This window comes from Triturus cristatus, chromosome 1_2 (assembly GCF_964204655.1).
Source record: "Triturus cristatus chromosome 1_2, aTriCri1.1, whole genome shotgun sequence".
Taxonomy (NCBI): Eukaryota; Metazoa; Chordata; class Amphibia; order Caudata; family Salamandridae; genus Triturus; species Triturus cristatus.
In genome coordinates, this window is record NC_140580.1 from 988394207 (window position 1) to 988409438 (window position 15232).

Below are 15232 nucleotides of genomic sequence, written 5' to 3' on the forward strand. Positions count from 1 at the left end.
AGCCATTACCCGCCACACACACCAGACACACCGGACACAGAACCCGTATCAGGGGAGTAAGATGACAACCGAACTTCACGTCGCATACCTACCCACACAAATCTGTGTGGACACGTCCTGTTATTATTCATTACATTGTTCCACATGGTCTGAGTTTGGACACCATAGTCACATTGCTGAAGTCACGTAAGTGCACAGGTCGGCCAGCAACTATCCCAAAACTATGTCTGGCTCACAGAGGTGAAGCTTGCAAAAGGGAGCCACCCCTATTGTACATGCGTCAGTCAGTTCCTCTCTGTGTCGGGACGATGCTCATTGTGGCACACGAGTGGACAATCTAATCAACACTCATCACAGTTAAACACCACTGGAGTTGCATAGACTTTATTGGCATGTGCGTGTCAGTACGGACGAGGCAAAGGCCACAACAGGCAGGGACATACTTAAGACACATACATGCAGCATGGGAACATGTCAAGGTACAGAAAATGGTGAGGCAAAAATGGACAACAATCATCACGGATGGCAACGGTCTCAGCCCACCTTGCCGTGCTCCATGAAAGAGATGCAGGAACGTAGTTACTCGTCCATGAATGCCCGCGCAGCTTCATGTGCAATGTGTTCCAATAGTACGTCGTTATCCTGTTCAAGGAACACCAGGGTGAGCCAATCCATTAACTGGTCCAGGCAGGTGTGCTCAGCCTACGCCGTTTCACCAATCCGCAACACAGCCCAATAGGGGAGAACCTCGATGTGGTCACTGCACACGAGGAATTATGCAATCTCCCATGCACAACTGTCAACACATACGCAGTATGTCAAGGCATACCATGCATGGCTGTCTCGGTTACACTCCTATTCGTGATCCAACAGGGGGCGCACACACAAATCATAGTCCAATTCATCTACGGTTGTGTTGGATAGGTAGACATCCATGGGACACTTGAATCTGCATGTTCGGCAGTGGAACCAGGGCTGGACCCAGGTGACGTAGGCAAGGTGGAAGCTCAGCCAGTAACTGATCCCCAGCATTGCCAGTGGCAGTGCACCCACTAAATGCAGCATACATGCACGGTACTGTTCCACGTCACGGGGGCTGTGCATGTGCCCGGAATGGCCTGCCATTGCGTTGGTGCGTCTCGTGGAACCGGCACTCTTCTGAACTGCGGGAGTTGTGTGGAGGATATGCCACAGCTCTTAGCAATGATTCGAATGTGTGTGCAATGTTGGGGAGAATGGGTTGCTGTTTCCATGAGTGTCAAGGGTATCCCATGCGGGAGTACCTCAGGCGGGGGCTTCTGTGTGTGGGGTGCGGATAATTTGGATAGTTTATTTGCGCAATGCATGGTGTGGGAGTCGTCCCCATCTGCCATGGCATCTCTCTCAGGGTGTTCCAGTCACATTCAGGACGAAGGTCAGAGGTGCAGGTGTCCTCCCGCCTTCTGCATTGGAACAAAGGAGCTTTCATCCCTATGTTTGCCTGACTACTACTTGCGTTTTCGGAATGTAATGTGGCTTTGGCGCTGAGATTGAGACAAGGCCTTGGGCTCATGGTGTACCAATGGTGATACACACACACAAGTTGGCAAGTGGAGCCAGGTGCCCGAGAGGCCTTGCGCTGCTTGTGCAATTTCACTCCGTCTCTCTTCCTCGCTCTCTCCCTTTCTTTCCTTTGTTGGGCGCATGGCACACTTTCTTCTCTTGGATTCTGTCTTCCAGACTGTGTCCTACAGATTGTCCTGTGAGGACCCACTAGGACTCATCCGAATGGTTGTTTTGGCTTTTGTTTGAATGGTGTTTTGTGTTGGTGATTGCATTGCTGTATGACTGATTCTCCATTTTCTGGCCACGCATGGTCAAGCAAATTATTTTGTTTTGGGATTCGTAGTGTTAGTGTGCAGTATCTTTGTCTGGGTTTGGGGGGGCCCGGGGTGGGGGCCAGGGGTTGCGGGCCTGGGTGTGGTGTTGGTGGTTGTTGTGGCCCTCTTGGGTATCCTTGCTGCATGGGCAGTTGCTCGGGGGCATCTGCTGTTCTTCATGTGTGGCTATGGGCTGTGCTCCATTGTCTGGTGCCAGTTGTGGTCTGACTTTGCACAAGGTCAGAGCAGGTGTTAATTTCCTGGTGCTAACGTGCCTTATCGCATGTTTTGTGTTCTTATCGCAGATCTGGCTGGTCATTGAGACTGTTGCGGAGTGATGTTGTTGCTGCTTTTTGCTCGGGAACGCCTACTCTGCATCTCATTAGCGATAGTTGCCGGGGTCATCCGTGGCGATGTTTGTTGCGGATGCTAATGCCGAAAAAGTGGTGCTGTCTGCTGTTTGCACCAGCTTGTAAATGGGGCGGTAAATTTATCACAACTTTTGCTGCGCTAAAGTGCCGTTAATTCGGAGATAGCTCCTTGAGCATATGGCGATGAGTGATTGGTTCTGCGTTGTGATATCACGTTCTTTAAAGAGATGTATCTTGAGCTCTTTCTTAAATTGGAGCAGGGTTGGCGTGGTCTTGATGGGTATGGGAATGTCATTCCAGATTCTTTGAGCATTGAACGGGAGGGTTGGTTGCCTTTTATTTATTTTATCTGACTATGAGTGTACTGACATCCACTGAAGTGGTTAGCTTGACATCCATATAAGCAGGAATGCTGGCTGTGATGGATTTGTAGATGATGCAGCTAGTTTTTAATTGAGTGCAGGCAGGTAAGTGGATCCAGTTGTGTTTCATCAAAGAGGAGAGGAGTTGGCCTAAGGCTAGGGTGGTCATCCTCGAGTCTGGGGAACCGGGTTTGAGTCTTGGCAATGACGCTGAACATCCTGTGATTCTGGGCAAATCACTTAATCTCCCCGTGCCTAACAAAAATGAATGTGTCCTCATGTAATGTAACTGGTGCTATGTAAAGTGCTCTGATACCCGATACCGGGTCAAGTTTGTTCTTATTAAAACTCTGTAAAAAAAAGAAAAAGGGGTGATTTTCTCATATTTTGTTAGGCCCTAGATTAGACATACTGTGAATTGTTGGATGCACTTGAGTAGGAGACCGTGGCAGGTGTTGGAGGCCACTTACCAGGATGTTGCCACCATTACAATGCAAGTATACAAGAGAGCAGTTCTGAAGTTGCTTTTGGGGTGGAGTGGATTAATTTTCTTTATTATGGAGTCCTGGTACCAGGATGTGTTTGTTAAGGATTTGATCGGTGTCCAGAGTGAAACCAATAGACACTGTATTGTGTTGAAGTTGCAGACTGAATTTGTCAAGGCTCATGTCCTTGAGCCAGTTTCGGACAATTTAATGTTTATTGTTCTCATGATTGTTTTGGTGGGGGTTGAGCTTCATATAGGCGACAGACATCCAGGTCTGGATGAGGTGCAAGTAGTTTTTGAGGCATTTGATGCCTGAATTAGAGGAGACTTTCAAGTAGAGTATCATTGGTGTTTGTTTGCATTTTGATTCTGTTGTCGGTGAATAGAATCCTAATGGACTCAATACAGAGGTTGAAGGTGATTGTGGCAGGATGGAACCCTAAGGTGATGGGAATCTTCATGGACCTAAAAGTGCCCATGTGAATGAACTGGTGTCAGTGGATAGATAAGATGAGGACCAGTATAGGGTGTTGCCTCAGAATTGCCCTGGGGACTTCAGGGTGGCGACAGCATTGAATGGGCAACAGTGTAAAAGGCGGCTCCGAGGTCCAACAATATCAAGAGGCAGGGTTATCATTATCTGTGGTCAGGTGCTTGTTAACTGTCATTTGTACGGAAGCTGTCACTGTACTGCAACATTATCTAAAGCCAGATTGATAGATCTGGGTGAGATGGCTTGACTGAATGTGGTCTTGAATTTGTGCATACATTGTTTCTTGATGATTGCTTTTTGATGATCTTGCCAAAAAATGATGCATGAGTAATCGGCCAAAAGTAGAAGATGTCATCATAGTGTAGTGTGGATTTTATCAGGAGTGGGAGGGTTTGGTGTTTGAGTAAGGGAAAAATAACAGCGGTTCACTCGGGACTTATTTTGACAATTAACACTGAGTTAATGGATGTGTAAATTACACAGGTTTGAAGCAAGCAGGGGAGAGGAGTTGGCCATAACAGCTAGGGCGCTCGACCTCGGACCAGGTGAACTCGGTTCGAGTCTCGGTAACGACGCTGAACATCCCGTGATTCTGGGAAAATCACTTATTCTCCCCGTGCCTAACAAAAGAATGAATGTGTGTCCTCATGTAACGTAACTGGTGCTTTGTGAAGCGCTCTGATACCTGATTGGATTCGGGTCAAGTTCGTGCTATATAAAACTCTGCAAAAAAAAAAAAAAAGCAAGTAGGTAACCTGGCCAGCAAAATATATATTTAATACTTATGCATACATAAGTTGTCCAGTGTTTTTTCAGTCGTAACAGTTGAGTGCTCAAAAAAGGTGATCACAGAGTGTGACAAATGTGAGGTCGTGATGTCTATACGGGTGCAGAAATGACTCTGAACCCAGGTAGATACATAAAAAGGCATGGCCAATGAGTCTAGTCTAGGTTTATATGAGTCAACGCCTTTTCGACCAGTCATTTGGATTGAATGTCATTATAAGGACTAGGGATCAATTTCAAGTACTCCTGGAAAATGGCTGATCATTCCATAGAGAAAATTACTTCTAAGAGCAAGATGTGCCATAAGACAAGCAATTTAAAAAAAGTAAAAGCATTAAGTCACTGAAAGGGGCTTGAGATACGGCAATGAATATTATGTTGAGGAGAACTTTGAAACGTTGCAGAGAGGGGGCTAAAACAAGGTCCACCTCCTGGATATGATCAGCAACGGGGAGAAGGTACTACTCAAAGAGTCCTGTTTTTTGGCAAGGTATTGAGGTAGTGGGTGAGAGACCCGCACAATTAGGCATCATGAATGAAACACATCAACAAAGAAATTGAATAGACTGAACTGCGGTTCAGTGAAATATAATTATTGAACCAGATCTATTCTACCCAGGTATGATTTAACCTTCTAACTTTCAATTTGTGTGCTGATTTGTTCCCCTCGGGATGCATAATTTTGTGGATATGGGCTCTAGGGTGGACAACCCAAATGTGTATTTGGCATTGAAAGGTATAAATCTGCAAAAAACTTGGAAACTGGAAGACACACATGAATTGTACTAAGACTCAATCACAACTGCAGGGATGAAGAAACCACCATCTGTCCATGCTTTGAGCCTTTCCAGGAGGATCCAATGCTATGCATAGAAATCACACATACACAAAGCCACGTACAAGGTTTAAGACATACTCCTTATACAAGGTTTGAGACATGTACTGATAATGCTCACCTCACTTTAACATAATCCCCCCAAGGCCGTCAAAAGGCTCCTGGCAAAGTCATGCAGTAGGGGCATGAAGATCTCCCCAAATAGGGTTAAACACGGCGGGTGCTTCAAAGCTACAGCTAAATATCACCAATGTCAAATAGAGCTACAGGTAAAATGTACATAAAAAGAGCCAGTGATGGACACTCCCCCAGACACAGTGGTGACAGACACAGGACATCCTTAAATACAGCTAGAGATTGAGACTCCAAATGAAGCGTGAGAGCAGGAGAATCCCCTAGAAGGAGTTAGAGATAGAAGGCCATATAAATTGAGTTAAGGATGAAGACAACCCCTTGTCAGTGGGAGCTGCAGATAAAGTCCCCAGATTAATAATTAAGTGTTCCTCTGGCAGAGATAGAGATTGATACCTAGTCAGAGGTTAAAATTGAGACTCTCCCCAGAAAGAGCTAGTGATGGAGGCTCCATTTTGGAGAGAATCCTGTCACAACTAAGACAAACCCTACCCCAGGGAGCGGTAAGTCCAGCATGGAGCAAGATATTGTTAGACACCCCAAAGCAGAAAGTGTAGAGAAGTTGAAGCTATAGCTTGTGTTAATGTACACATCCCCATTTCTTTCTTCAAAAGTAACCCAAACTATGTTGTTTTGTTTCACACAGAACCTTCCATGATTTTGCAGGGTGCCGGGGGGCAGATGCTGACTCCAGCAGAGATGCGCACTGCTTCATTGCAGCCCTCAGGTGTGGGCTGTACCATGAGTCTGTCCTACTTTCTGAAAGGTGAACATGCAGGTAATTATTTTGAGTTACTTCTTTTAATTACTGGCCCTGAGGCTAATCAATGCAGTCCCTACCAGTAGTACTCACTATAGGTAGAGTCAGGTTTCATGTCAGAAAGCTTCAGTTGGGACATTTCAGAAGGGGTGTGTGTGTGTGTCTATGTGTGTGTGTGTGTGTGTGTGTGTGTGTGTGTGTGTGTGTGTGTGTGTGTGTGTGTGTGTGTGTGTCTTTTGTGTGTGTGTTGTGTGTGTCCCTGTCAATATGGCCTATACAAATATATAGAACCACTCTATTTAGATGCTTACTTAATGAAACAATTTCATCCTATGTCCCTGATCTCACAGGTTATTCAACAGTGTGTGGCAAGAAACTAAACTTCTTCTCAAATCTGTAAAACCATGTGTAGGTATTAACTTGCATTGATGTAATACTACATTGTACATCTTTTATAGTTTTGGTTTATACTTGGCTTTTATCATCTGTACATTTATGTTGAACTTGTGTTAAAATATTTTTAGAAACTATAAATAAAAAGTAAAAAAAGAAAGAAAAGTATATGTGCATGCACGCAGAACAAGGTCATGTCCCCATTCACCGGCGCAGTGCAGTGTAGCCTTGCAAATACTGTTATTTTCTTCTGAACAGTGTGGACTTAAATCTGTTTTCTTCATGCTCCATGTTTTTGGTCCACCTATTTTCATCCAGGGTAGCCACTGCCACACCACTTTGATTTCAAGACATACTAATTATGCCACATGCATTTGCAGCAGCTGACCTGCATTCGTACTGTGTATCTGGCATGGGGAAACCATTTAGTGCTCGACTGTGCTTTGTGTGTAGCCATCACAATAAGCTCTCTGAAGAATCTCCCATTGCCTATTCAAAGCATAGCCACAAGAGATGCTGGATTTAATTTAATATTTGTCAGAACTCCTCTCAGAGAGCCGCGGGGTGACACAATGGTTACTTGGCCCAACTGTGGGGTTGTGGCCTTTTACTCCTAATGCCTCGGACCCAACCTTCTATGGATCCTGCTCAACTGGGCCAAGTACCCTTCTGTGCTTGACTCTCAGTGGTAGCTGTGGTCGATAAGTCAAGGCTTCCTCGGGGATATAGATAAAGTTCAGTGAACACGACTCATACCTCAAAGTGCAAACAGTATGAACAATAAATCAATGTCCAGCCAAATACTTGCTTTTATAAGGAAAGTAGTTTTATATTTTTAACTACACACATGCAATGAAGTATGACATTCAGAAGAAACATCACAATCCCCCCTTAGTAGTTATTGGGGCACATCCCTGTCCCACCCTTCTTTGGGTAACATGTTTAGTTTTATTCCCCCTTCACTGGTGGCCACATCCAGGGAATGCGAACTATTAGGCCATACTCAAGAGGTCTCCCTTCGACTCTTCAGGAATTAGTTAAAAGTGTCTATGGTGCTGTAGCACCATTAACAGCAAGTCCCATTGGCCCCAAGGGTCTGGTTTAATTCTTACCTGCTCAGGTGGTATGGAAGTCTTCAGGGTGCAGTGAACACACTCTCCTTAGGCGCTCCCAAGTCTGGATTCTGTAAAGTGAAGTCGAGCCCCTGGCAAATGATACACAGCAGCAACCAAGTCCTTCCTGTCGAGCAGCCCTGATGATCGGTTTCCAGTGATTGGAGCTGCTCCAGCTCAGCGGAAACTAAAGGTAAGTAGCTCTTCCCCTAACAAAGGGAGAGAAATTCTCAGGCTCCCGACTGGAGCTCCAGTGAGGGTGCGATGTCCTCAGCAGTGTGCTGAGATCCTCTGGGAAAGAGTCAGGTGCAGTCGGCGGACTTGACCTGCTGGTCACGGCAGTAATCACCTCGTCTGGGCTATGACATTTGGCCACAGTGATACCGACAGCTTCTTTTGGCCTATGGGGTTGCTGCGTTGCTCACTATCGGGCACAGACTCTTCTCTGTGATCCCCCTCAATACATCGGACAAAACAATTTCACACTCTGGCCCAATTAAGTTCACTGGTGGCCCCTTCTGGCATTCAGAGTCATCGGGGCGTGGCGTGTGGATCTGGTGCTTACTGCATGGTGCTCTTCACATGGCTGAGATCAAGGCTCCCTTTTTTTGGCACATGAGGCTCATCGGATTGTTCCTGCACATGGACAATGACCTGATCAGTGCGCAGCCATTCTCCTCACACCTCGCTCAGGGATTCCTCTTGGTAGGGCTCTCCGTTGGGCCTTGCTTCATCCAGTGCTCTCTTCTTCCTCACAAGGCACACTGGTCTTGGCAAGCAGGGAGGCAATGGTGCTCCAGTGCAGGTGATTTTGGCTTCTCTGGGTAATGTCCCCTCAACCAACAGGGAGTCTACCAGGCCATGGCCCACAATCCTGGTCATAGGCAGAAGTCTTGCAGTGCTTCCACTTCTCACACAGTCTGTCTGGCTGCTTGGCAGATGATATATTTTGGGGGGACTTAACCTCCTCTTCTTACAGTCTTTTCTAGTTGGATTTCTGCCTCCTTTGAAGTGGGCACTTCTGCTTTTCATCTTCCTCCATGAAAAAGGTCTGTCGGAGCAGACACGACTTTGAAGCTGATTGTCGACATAATTCTTGGGAGTCACCAGAGTTCACACCTGGATGTCAGTCACAGTGATATGTTCATCAGAAGATTAATCCCAGAACCTTTATGATTGTCTTATCAGCCCCATCTCCATTTCTGGGATGTGTCCAGGCCTCTTCCTTGTGACCTATTACTGAATCAAAAAGCAGTCTTTTGAAATGTAAAAGGAGTCTCTTCCTTTTTCCTCCAGTGTGTCCCTGCCCAGATAACAGGAATGCAGTAATACACATATCTGTCTGGGGTGAATCCTCTCCTCCTTATGTGTTTACCAGCTAGGCCAAGGCTTGCCAAAATGGAACCTTGGGTCCTCCATACAATGTACTATTGCAGGCACAATCACTCAGTTTACTTTCAGAGCACACATTCAGTCCAGCACTTTTCCTCCACGGATTGTACCCTCACATGTACCCATGCATCCAGCACACACACTCAGCCTGCGCACACTGTTCAGCACTGAAGCTTTTTTATATTAAACCAGGATGTGCTCTTTTACAAACACACATACTGCCAGCACACACACTCACTATGTGCGCACTGTTCATTTTTCATCTATTGTACTTCACGCAAACACACCCAAATTCAGCACATGCTTTAACCACACATACACTGCACAGCACTTCACCTCTCATTCAATGTATCCCTCTCAGCTTACATACACCCAGTACATGAACTAAACACACATGCACTGCACAGGACTGTGCATCCTTGTACTTTAACCTCCCCAGGAACACACAAAAGAAATGAAGAGTCACTACTCTTGCGCTATGCAGCGTTCCACATCTTACCTAATGTAGGCCAAGGGTGAGTTAAGCACATAGCAGTGGAACTTTTAAAAAAGGTGAGTGAGCATGTAGGCCTCACTCCAATGACACAGGTTGTTAAGGTCCTGTTCACTGCAACTCATCACTACACGGTATGCTGCCACTGCTGGCTCGTGCTGGCTAAATCATGGTGAATGCAATAGCCTTCCACCAATGTGAGGGTAGGACTTTCGGTGCCCCCACCGGTCTAACAAGGCCACAATCTGTGAGACCGGTCCATGTCATGGTACACACGCATAATCCATGTTTGCCTGTGTCAAAAAATCAACAGTAGGGATCCAGAAAACAGAACAGTTGGACACGCAGGGCAGGGATACATATCTTTATCATGCAGAGGGACTTTCCCGGCCCAACAGTTCTTAATTTGAGCTGGTGGGCACAAAAAATAATTTTGGGATAGGGACCAAGAGCAAAAGAGAGCTAGAGAGAAAATGAGAAAGCAGGGAGGAAAAAGGGGAGGAATATGTTCATTGCGCTCTAGTTTGGATGCTCCAGTTCAGACTAGCCTTGATTTCAAGAAGCTTCACCAAGATCCTTGCTTCTCTGGTAGGTATACTGCATCCCAGTAGGTCCCAGTCTTTCTCTACCTGGATGATTGGTTAATCTGTTCTTCTTTCAAAAGGTAAAAGATGATCAGCTGGTTTATGATGTCCTGTATTCCCACGGATTCCTACTGAACTCCACTAAATCACACCTCATACCATTTCAGTCCCTCTGTTTAATTGGAAGAGTATTTCAAACAGACCTGGAACAGGTGTTCCTTCTTTCTCTAAGGAACAAAAAGAAATTTGCTTGACTTTCATCTTTATTGGAAGTCTAAGAATTTAGAGCTCAGGATTGTCTGAGACTGTAGTAAGACATGACAGCATGCCTTCTGGCGGTCGTCTGGGCTCGTTTACATCTTCATACACTCATTCGTCATGGGCTATCAGAACCCCTGCTCAGCAGACTTCAAGGTCATGATTCCGGTTACCCCTTCAGATTAACAGACCTTCCAATGGTGGCTAACCACGAGCCACTTGGACATAGCAATTTTGCAGGCTTCTCACCCTCTTTTGATCGTAACCACTGATGCCAGCAGTAAGAGATGGAACTCACCTTCGGAAGATGCCTGATCTCAGGGCTTTTGTTCTCAGATTGTATCAGCCGGTCCTCTAATTTGAGTTGGCAGTAGTCTTCAGGATACTCTTGTTTTTTGTTTCCCGTCTTCAAACTAAAGCATTCCATGCCTTGACACACAATCAGTTTACCTGAGCATATAACTCAGTGGAACAAGGCAGACCAGGGTTTCCAGTCTGGTAGTTCTAGCTCAAGAAATCAGAGTCTGGACAAAGTGTCACATCTAGTCTGCCTCCGGGGATGGAGAATGGGCATGCAGATCACTTGAGTCAGGGCTTCCCATTTTTCATCTTACTTTGTATTTGCCCCCAACTTTTTCAAGCTATCATGAAGTAGTACAGTCTTTCTCAATTAGACCTCTTCACTTCTGAACAGCATTCTATCCCAACACCTCTCTCAGGGCATGGGTTGTTGATCCTGAATTTTGACATGGCCACTTGGAATACTTTATACCATTCCCCTTTTGAGCCAAAGAATCAGGACAGTTGTGTAGAAGTCCTCTTAATAGCTCCATAACTGCTTTGAAGACCTTTGTTTCCCAAGTTACAGCTTCTCTTAGTGCTCTTAGTGCTCCCCTTGGAGTATTCCCATTAAACAACCTCTAAAAACTTCTCTGCTTGCAGAGTGCTTCTTGCTGCACAAAATGTTGTGAAGCTGGAACTTAAAAGGTTGTCTTCAGGCTGAGGTTGTTCCAGAGGTGTTAGTCTCTGAAAAAAGAGCCTAAGCATCCAAAAGCCCATAAGGTTTATGCTTGACAATGGGAAAATTGTAATTTTGTTTTTCTTCCAGGGTGTCTTAAGGCTGCCTTTTGTAATCCTTCAAATATATCGGAATTTCTCCAAGATTGGTTTCTTTTGGGTCTGGCAGTCTCCACTTAATAAAACAATTTGCCTGCTATTCAGGCTTTCCTAGATTCAGAGGTGTCCCAGGTGTCTCAATTAGCTGTTCAGCTAGTCCATTTATGTGATCTTTCATTGGTTCCTCAGGGGATGCAGTTTGATTCTTTTGAGCTTTTGGATTCTACTTCCTTGCAATAACTAATTGCCAAAGTTATGCACCCAGTAGTCTGCTTAGGTCATCATATGGCTGAATTAGATACCTCACTTTACTGTGACCTTTTTCTTCGTTTCTCTCTGTTTTCTCCATCCTACTCCTTGTTTTCTTCCCAATGTTACTTCAGAGTTTCCAGCTCACAATATATTTGTCTTGCAGTTTGTTTCCTTCTCCTTCCTCAGCTGAGGAGATTCAGTTACATTCTTTAGATATTCACCAAGCTTTCTCATACTGAATGGCCTCTTTACATAAATCAGAATCTCTATTTTTGCTACATATGGAGTACTAGTGAAAAAAGATTTACTAATCTAGTGGTCGACCACTAAGGCAAGCAGTGTTATTATGGCTACTACTAAGTGTACCAGTAGAATGTAGTTTGATAGCTATACCTCCGTACAGAGACGTTTTAAGGCATGAGCAAAGTGGCCAAGGGGTATCTGAGAAAGTTAACTTTCTCTCTAGCTCCCATCTGTCTATTTCTTCATCTTTCGCTTCAGCATTTTATTCAATATTGTTTGACATCATTGGGCTGGAATAAGAAGACAATGAGCAATAAAAGACAACATTGTTCCGAATGGGGGCCCCTAAAGTATGCTTGCCGAGGGACCCCTGAAATCCTTAAGTTGACCCTGCCTCCATACTGCCCAATCAAGTTAAGAACCAGAATACAAGGTTATGCATAACCTTGTAAATGAGATGACTGATCAAGCACATGTCAATGTCCTAAGACCTAATCGATACATCTTTGCATTTGCTGAACACTGGCCTCACCAGGAGGTGCTATGAGTTTGCCAAACTTGACCAAAGTTTGTCAACTTAAACCTGGACTGTTGGGACAAAGTCGTTCATCTGCTGTTGGACACATGCGTGTTCTAGTGACACATACCTTCCTTTCAGTTAGCAAAGGACTTAGGGGGCATATGTATCAAAGGATATTGTATTTGCAAACGCTGCGAATCGCAAAAAAACAGCGTTTGCGAATACAAAATCGCAAAAGGAGATGTATGAGGCATTTCAGCCTCGCAATCTTAAGGAATCGCTAAATTTGCGATTTCTGAAGTTTGCGTAAGCATTTAAGAAATCGCAAATTGCGATTTCTTAAATGCAATGTAACACGCACCCAAGTTTCTCCTTAAGAAATCGCAAATTACCACCAACTTCAAGTTGGTGGTAAGTTGCGATTTCTTTGAAATATGCACTTTTTTGCATATTTCAAAGTGCCATGTGGTGCACATACATGCCCTCAGGGCATGTATGTGCGCCATATGTGCAGACATGCTGATTTCAGGGGTGCATCAGGGTGTCATCATGACACCCTTGCACCTTTGAAAATATTCTCAATTTGCGATTAGCAAATAGAGATTCGCAAATTGAGAAGGACTTCCCATTCATTGCCATGGGCCTCCTGGCCCATAGGAATGAATGGGAAGGTATTCCTTAATTGCGATTTCGCCATTTGCTAATCGCAATTAAGGAATTTTAAGAAATCGCAAAATTTGTGCGATTTTTTAAATACATCCGTTTTGCAATTCTCAAATAGCGATTTGAGAATCGCAAATGGAGATGATGATACATATGCCCCTTACATTGTTTGAAGGAGAGCCTTCCTTTCCTTCAAACTCACAGGAAATGGATGCACTTCTGAATGAAGGGGCTTTAATAACAAATGTGCAGTATTAAGGCTCCTGTTAAAAAATATATATGCCATATTTGTATTGTAGCCCAAAGACAGACACACACACACTTGTCTCCTGCTGAGGCAATAACAACAGACGAGGGACGACCCTCTACTCCTCCCTGCAACATAGACTCAGCTTGAGCACCTCATCAAGCTGAGACCCTTTGCACGCATATGCCTTTCGTCAACAATCTGGCTGTCTTGGCAGCTGTCTAGAAATCATCCACAAGGTGCAAGTACAGGAGTAAGTGGCAGCGGCTGTGTCTTTGGGCCCTGATCAAGTCTTTTGAGAGTACCTGGTAAAATCCAGCACACAGAGTTCATTTAGTTGTCAGTGCCACACACAGTAACAAGCCGGGGAAATCTTTTTCCACTTCCAGTGAGGCCATCTGTGGGCCACAAGGGCTGTGGCTTGATGGAATTCAATCCTCATTATCTTTTATTTCTTGCCTGTGCTGTGTAAACCATTAGCCTAATGACAGCTCATGCTACATTCTTGGAAGACAGCCTTGCTGGTCTCCATGGCGTCTGCCAAGGCAGCAGCAAATTGCAATTGAAATCGCTTCACCGTATGCCATCCATCTTTTGTACCCAACGTGTTGCCAGAATTCCACCTGAATTAGATAGTGTATCCCCTGGTCTTCTTACTGCATCTTTCTCTTTCAGTCCTTAATGGCATTGATTTTAGGTGCACTTTTGATTGTACGTGAGCGGGAGAAAGGATCTTTGTTCCTGCGTGCTGGTATTTACACAGGCAACCAACCTTCTTACTCCCATTGATAAACTCTTGAAATCAATATTGTTACTTTTTGCTTGGGACATCTCCTTCAGTGAGCGTCTCTCTTTTTCACTAACTCTGGAAATCACCAACACACTGCATTAGGAGAGAGTTAGAACATAAGATTTCTGTACCCTTTGCTTCTGCTCCAGAACTCCCAGAATGAGTTTGTGGTGCTTTGTGTCAACTCCGGATTACCTAGACTGCTAGTGTGACATCCTTTATTTCTGCCCCAATATGCCTAGCACAAGATCAGTGTGTTTTCTGTCTGCCTGAGGGTTCCCAGAACACATTCTTTGTTTGATGCATTCTCCAGTACTCCCAGAATGAGATCTTCGCTCAGGTTTGTTTCTGCTCCTACAGATTACAATTGGATCATTGTGCTATATGTGTACTCAGCACTCTGAGAACGAGATTTCTTTGATCTTCCTGTCTGCTCTGAAACTCAGAGACCAGGATCATTATGGTATGTGTCTGCTTCAGTGAAATCTTCATGCTGTGGGTTTCTGCTCGTGGATTCCCAGAATTACATGTTTGCACTTTTTGTGTCTGCCCTTGGACTCCTAGATTGAGATTTTTGAGTGTGTGTTCAACTTGGACTGAGAATGAACTGCTCTTTGCGTCTTTTCTTGCACTCGCACTTTGAGATCCAAGGGCTAGATGTACGAAATAGTTATTTTGCATTTCTAAATAGTGACTCCTTAGAAATCACTATTTAGGAAATGCAAAATGATATGTATGAAACTACCGTTTTCCTAATAGCGATTCCTACAGAGTAGGTATCACTATTAGTAAATCCCATGCCATTCGTACCAATAGCAATTTTCTATTAGGAAATGCTAAACCAAGGATAGCTATGGGCATAAGGCCCCCCGTATGGCACCCCACAAATAGTGGTACACGTGTAGAGGGGGCATGTGTGGTCTCTATTGCACTTTAAAAAAAGCATCTTGGGGTGCTTTTTTTTAATTTGCACATGGTTGCCATCAACTTTGAGTCAATGGTAATTGCACTTTGTCCTCGACATTTAGTACAATTGATATCCTGACTTTGCTATTTGGTTTGCACACATTTCCCTTTTATTCCC

General features: G+C 44.6%; 1 protein-coding gene across 1 annotated transcript in view; it reads left to right on the forward strand.

Annotated features, from left to right (window-relative positions):
• MAMDC4 (MAM domain containing 4) overlaps window positions 1-15232 on the forward strand; it is a 394635-nt gene that overhangs the window by 182784 nt on the left and 196619 nt on the right. The window contains exon 14 of the mRNA XM_085611032.1: window positions 5972-6103. Coding sequence (XP_085467158.1) covers window positions 5972-6103 — 132 coding nt within the window. The remainder of the gene's footprint in view (window positions 1-5971; window positions 6104-15232) is intronic.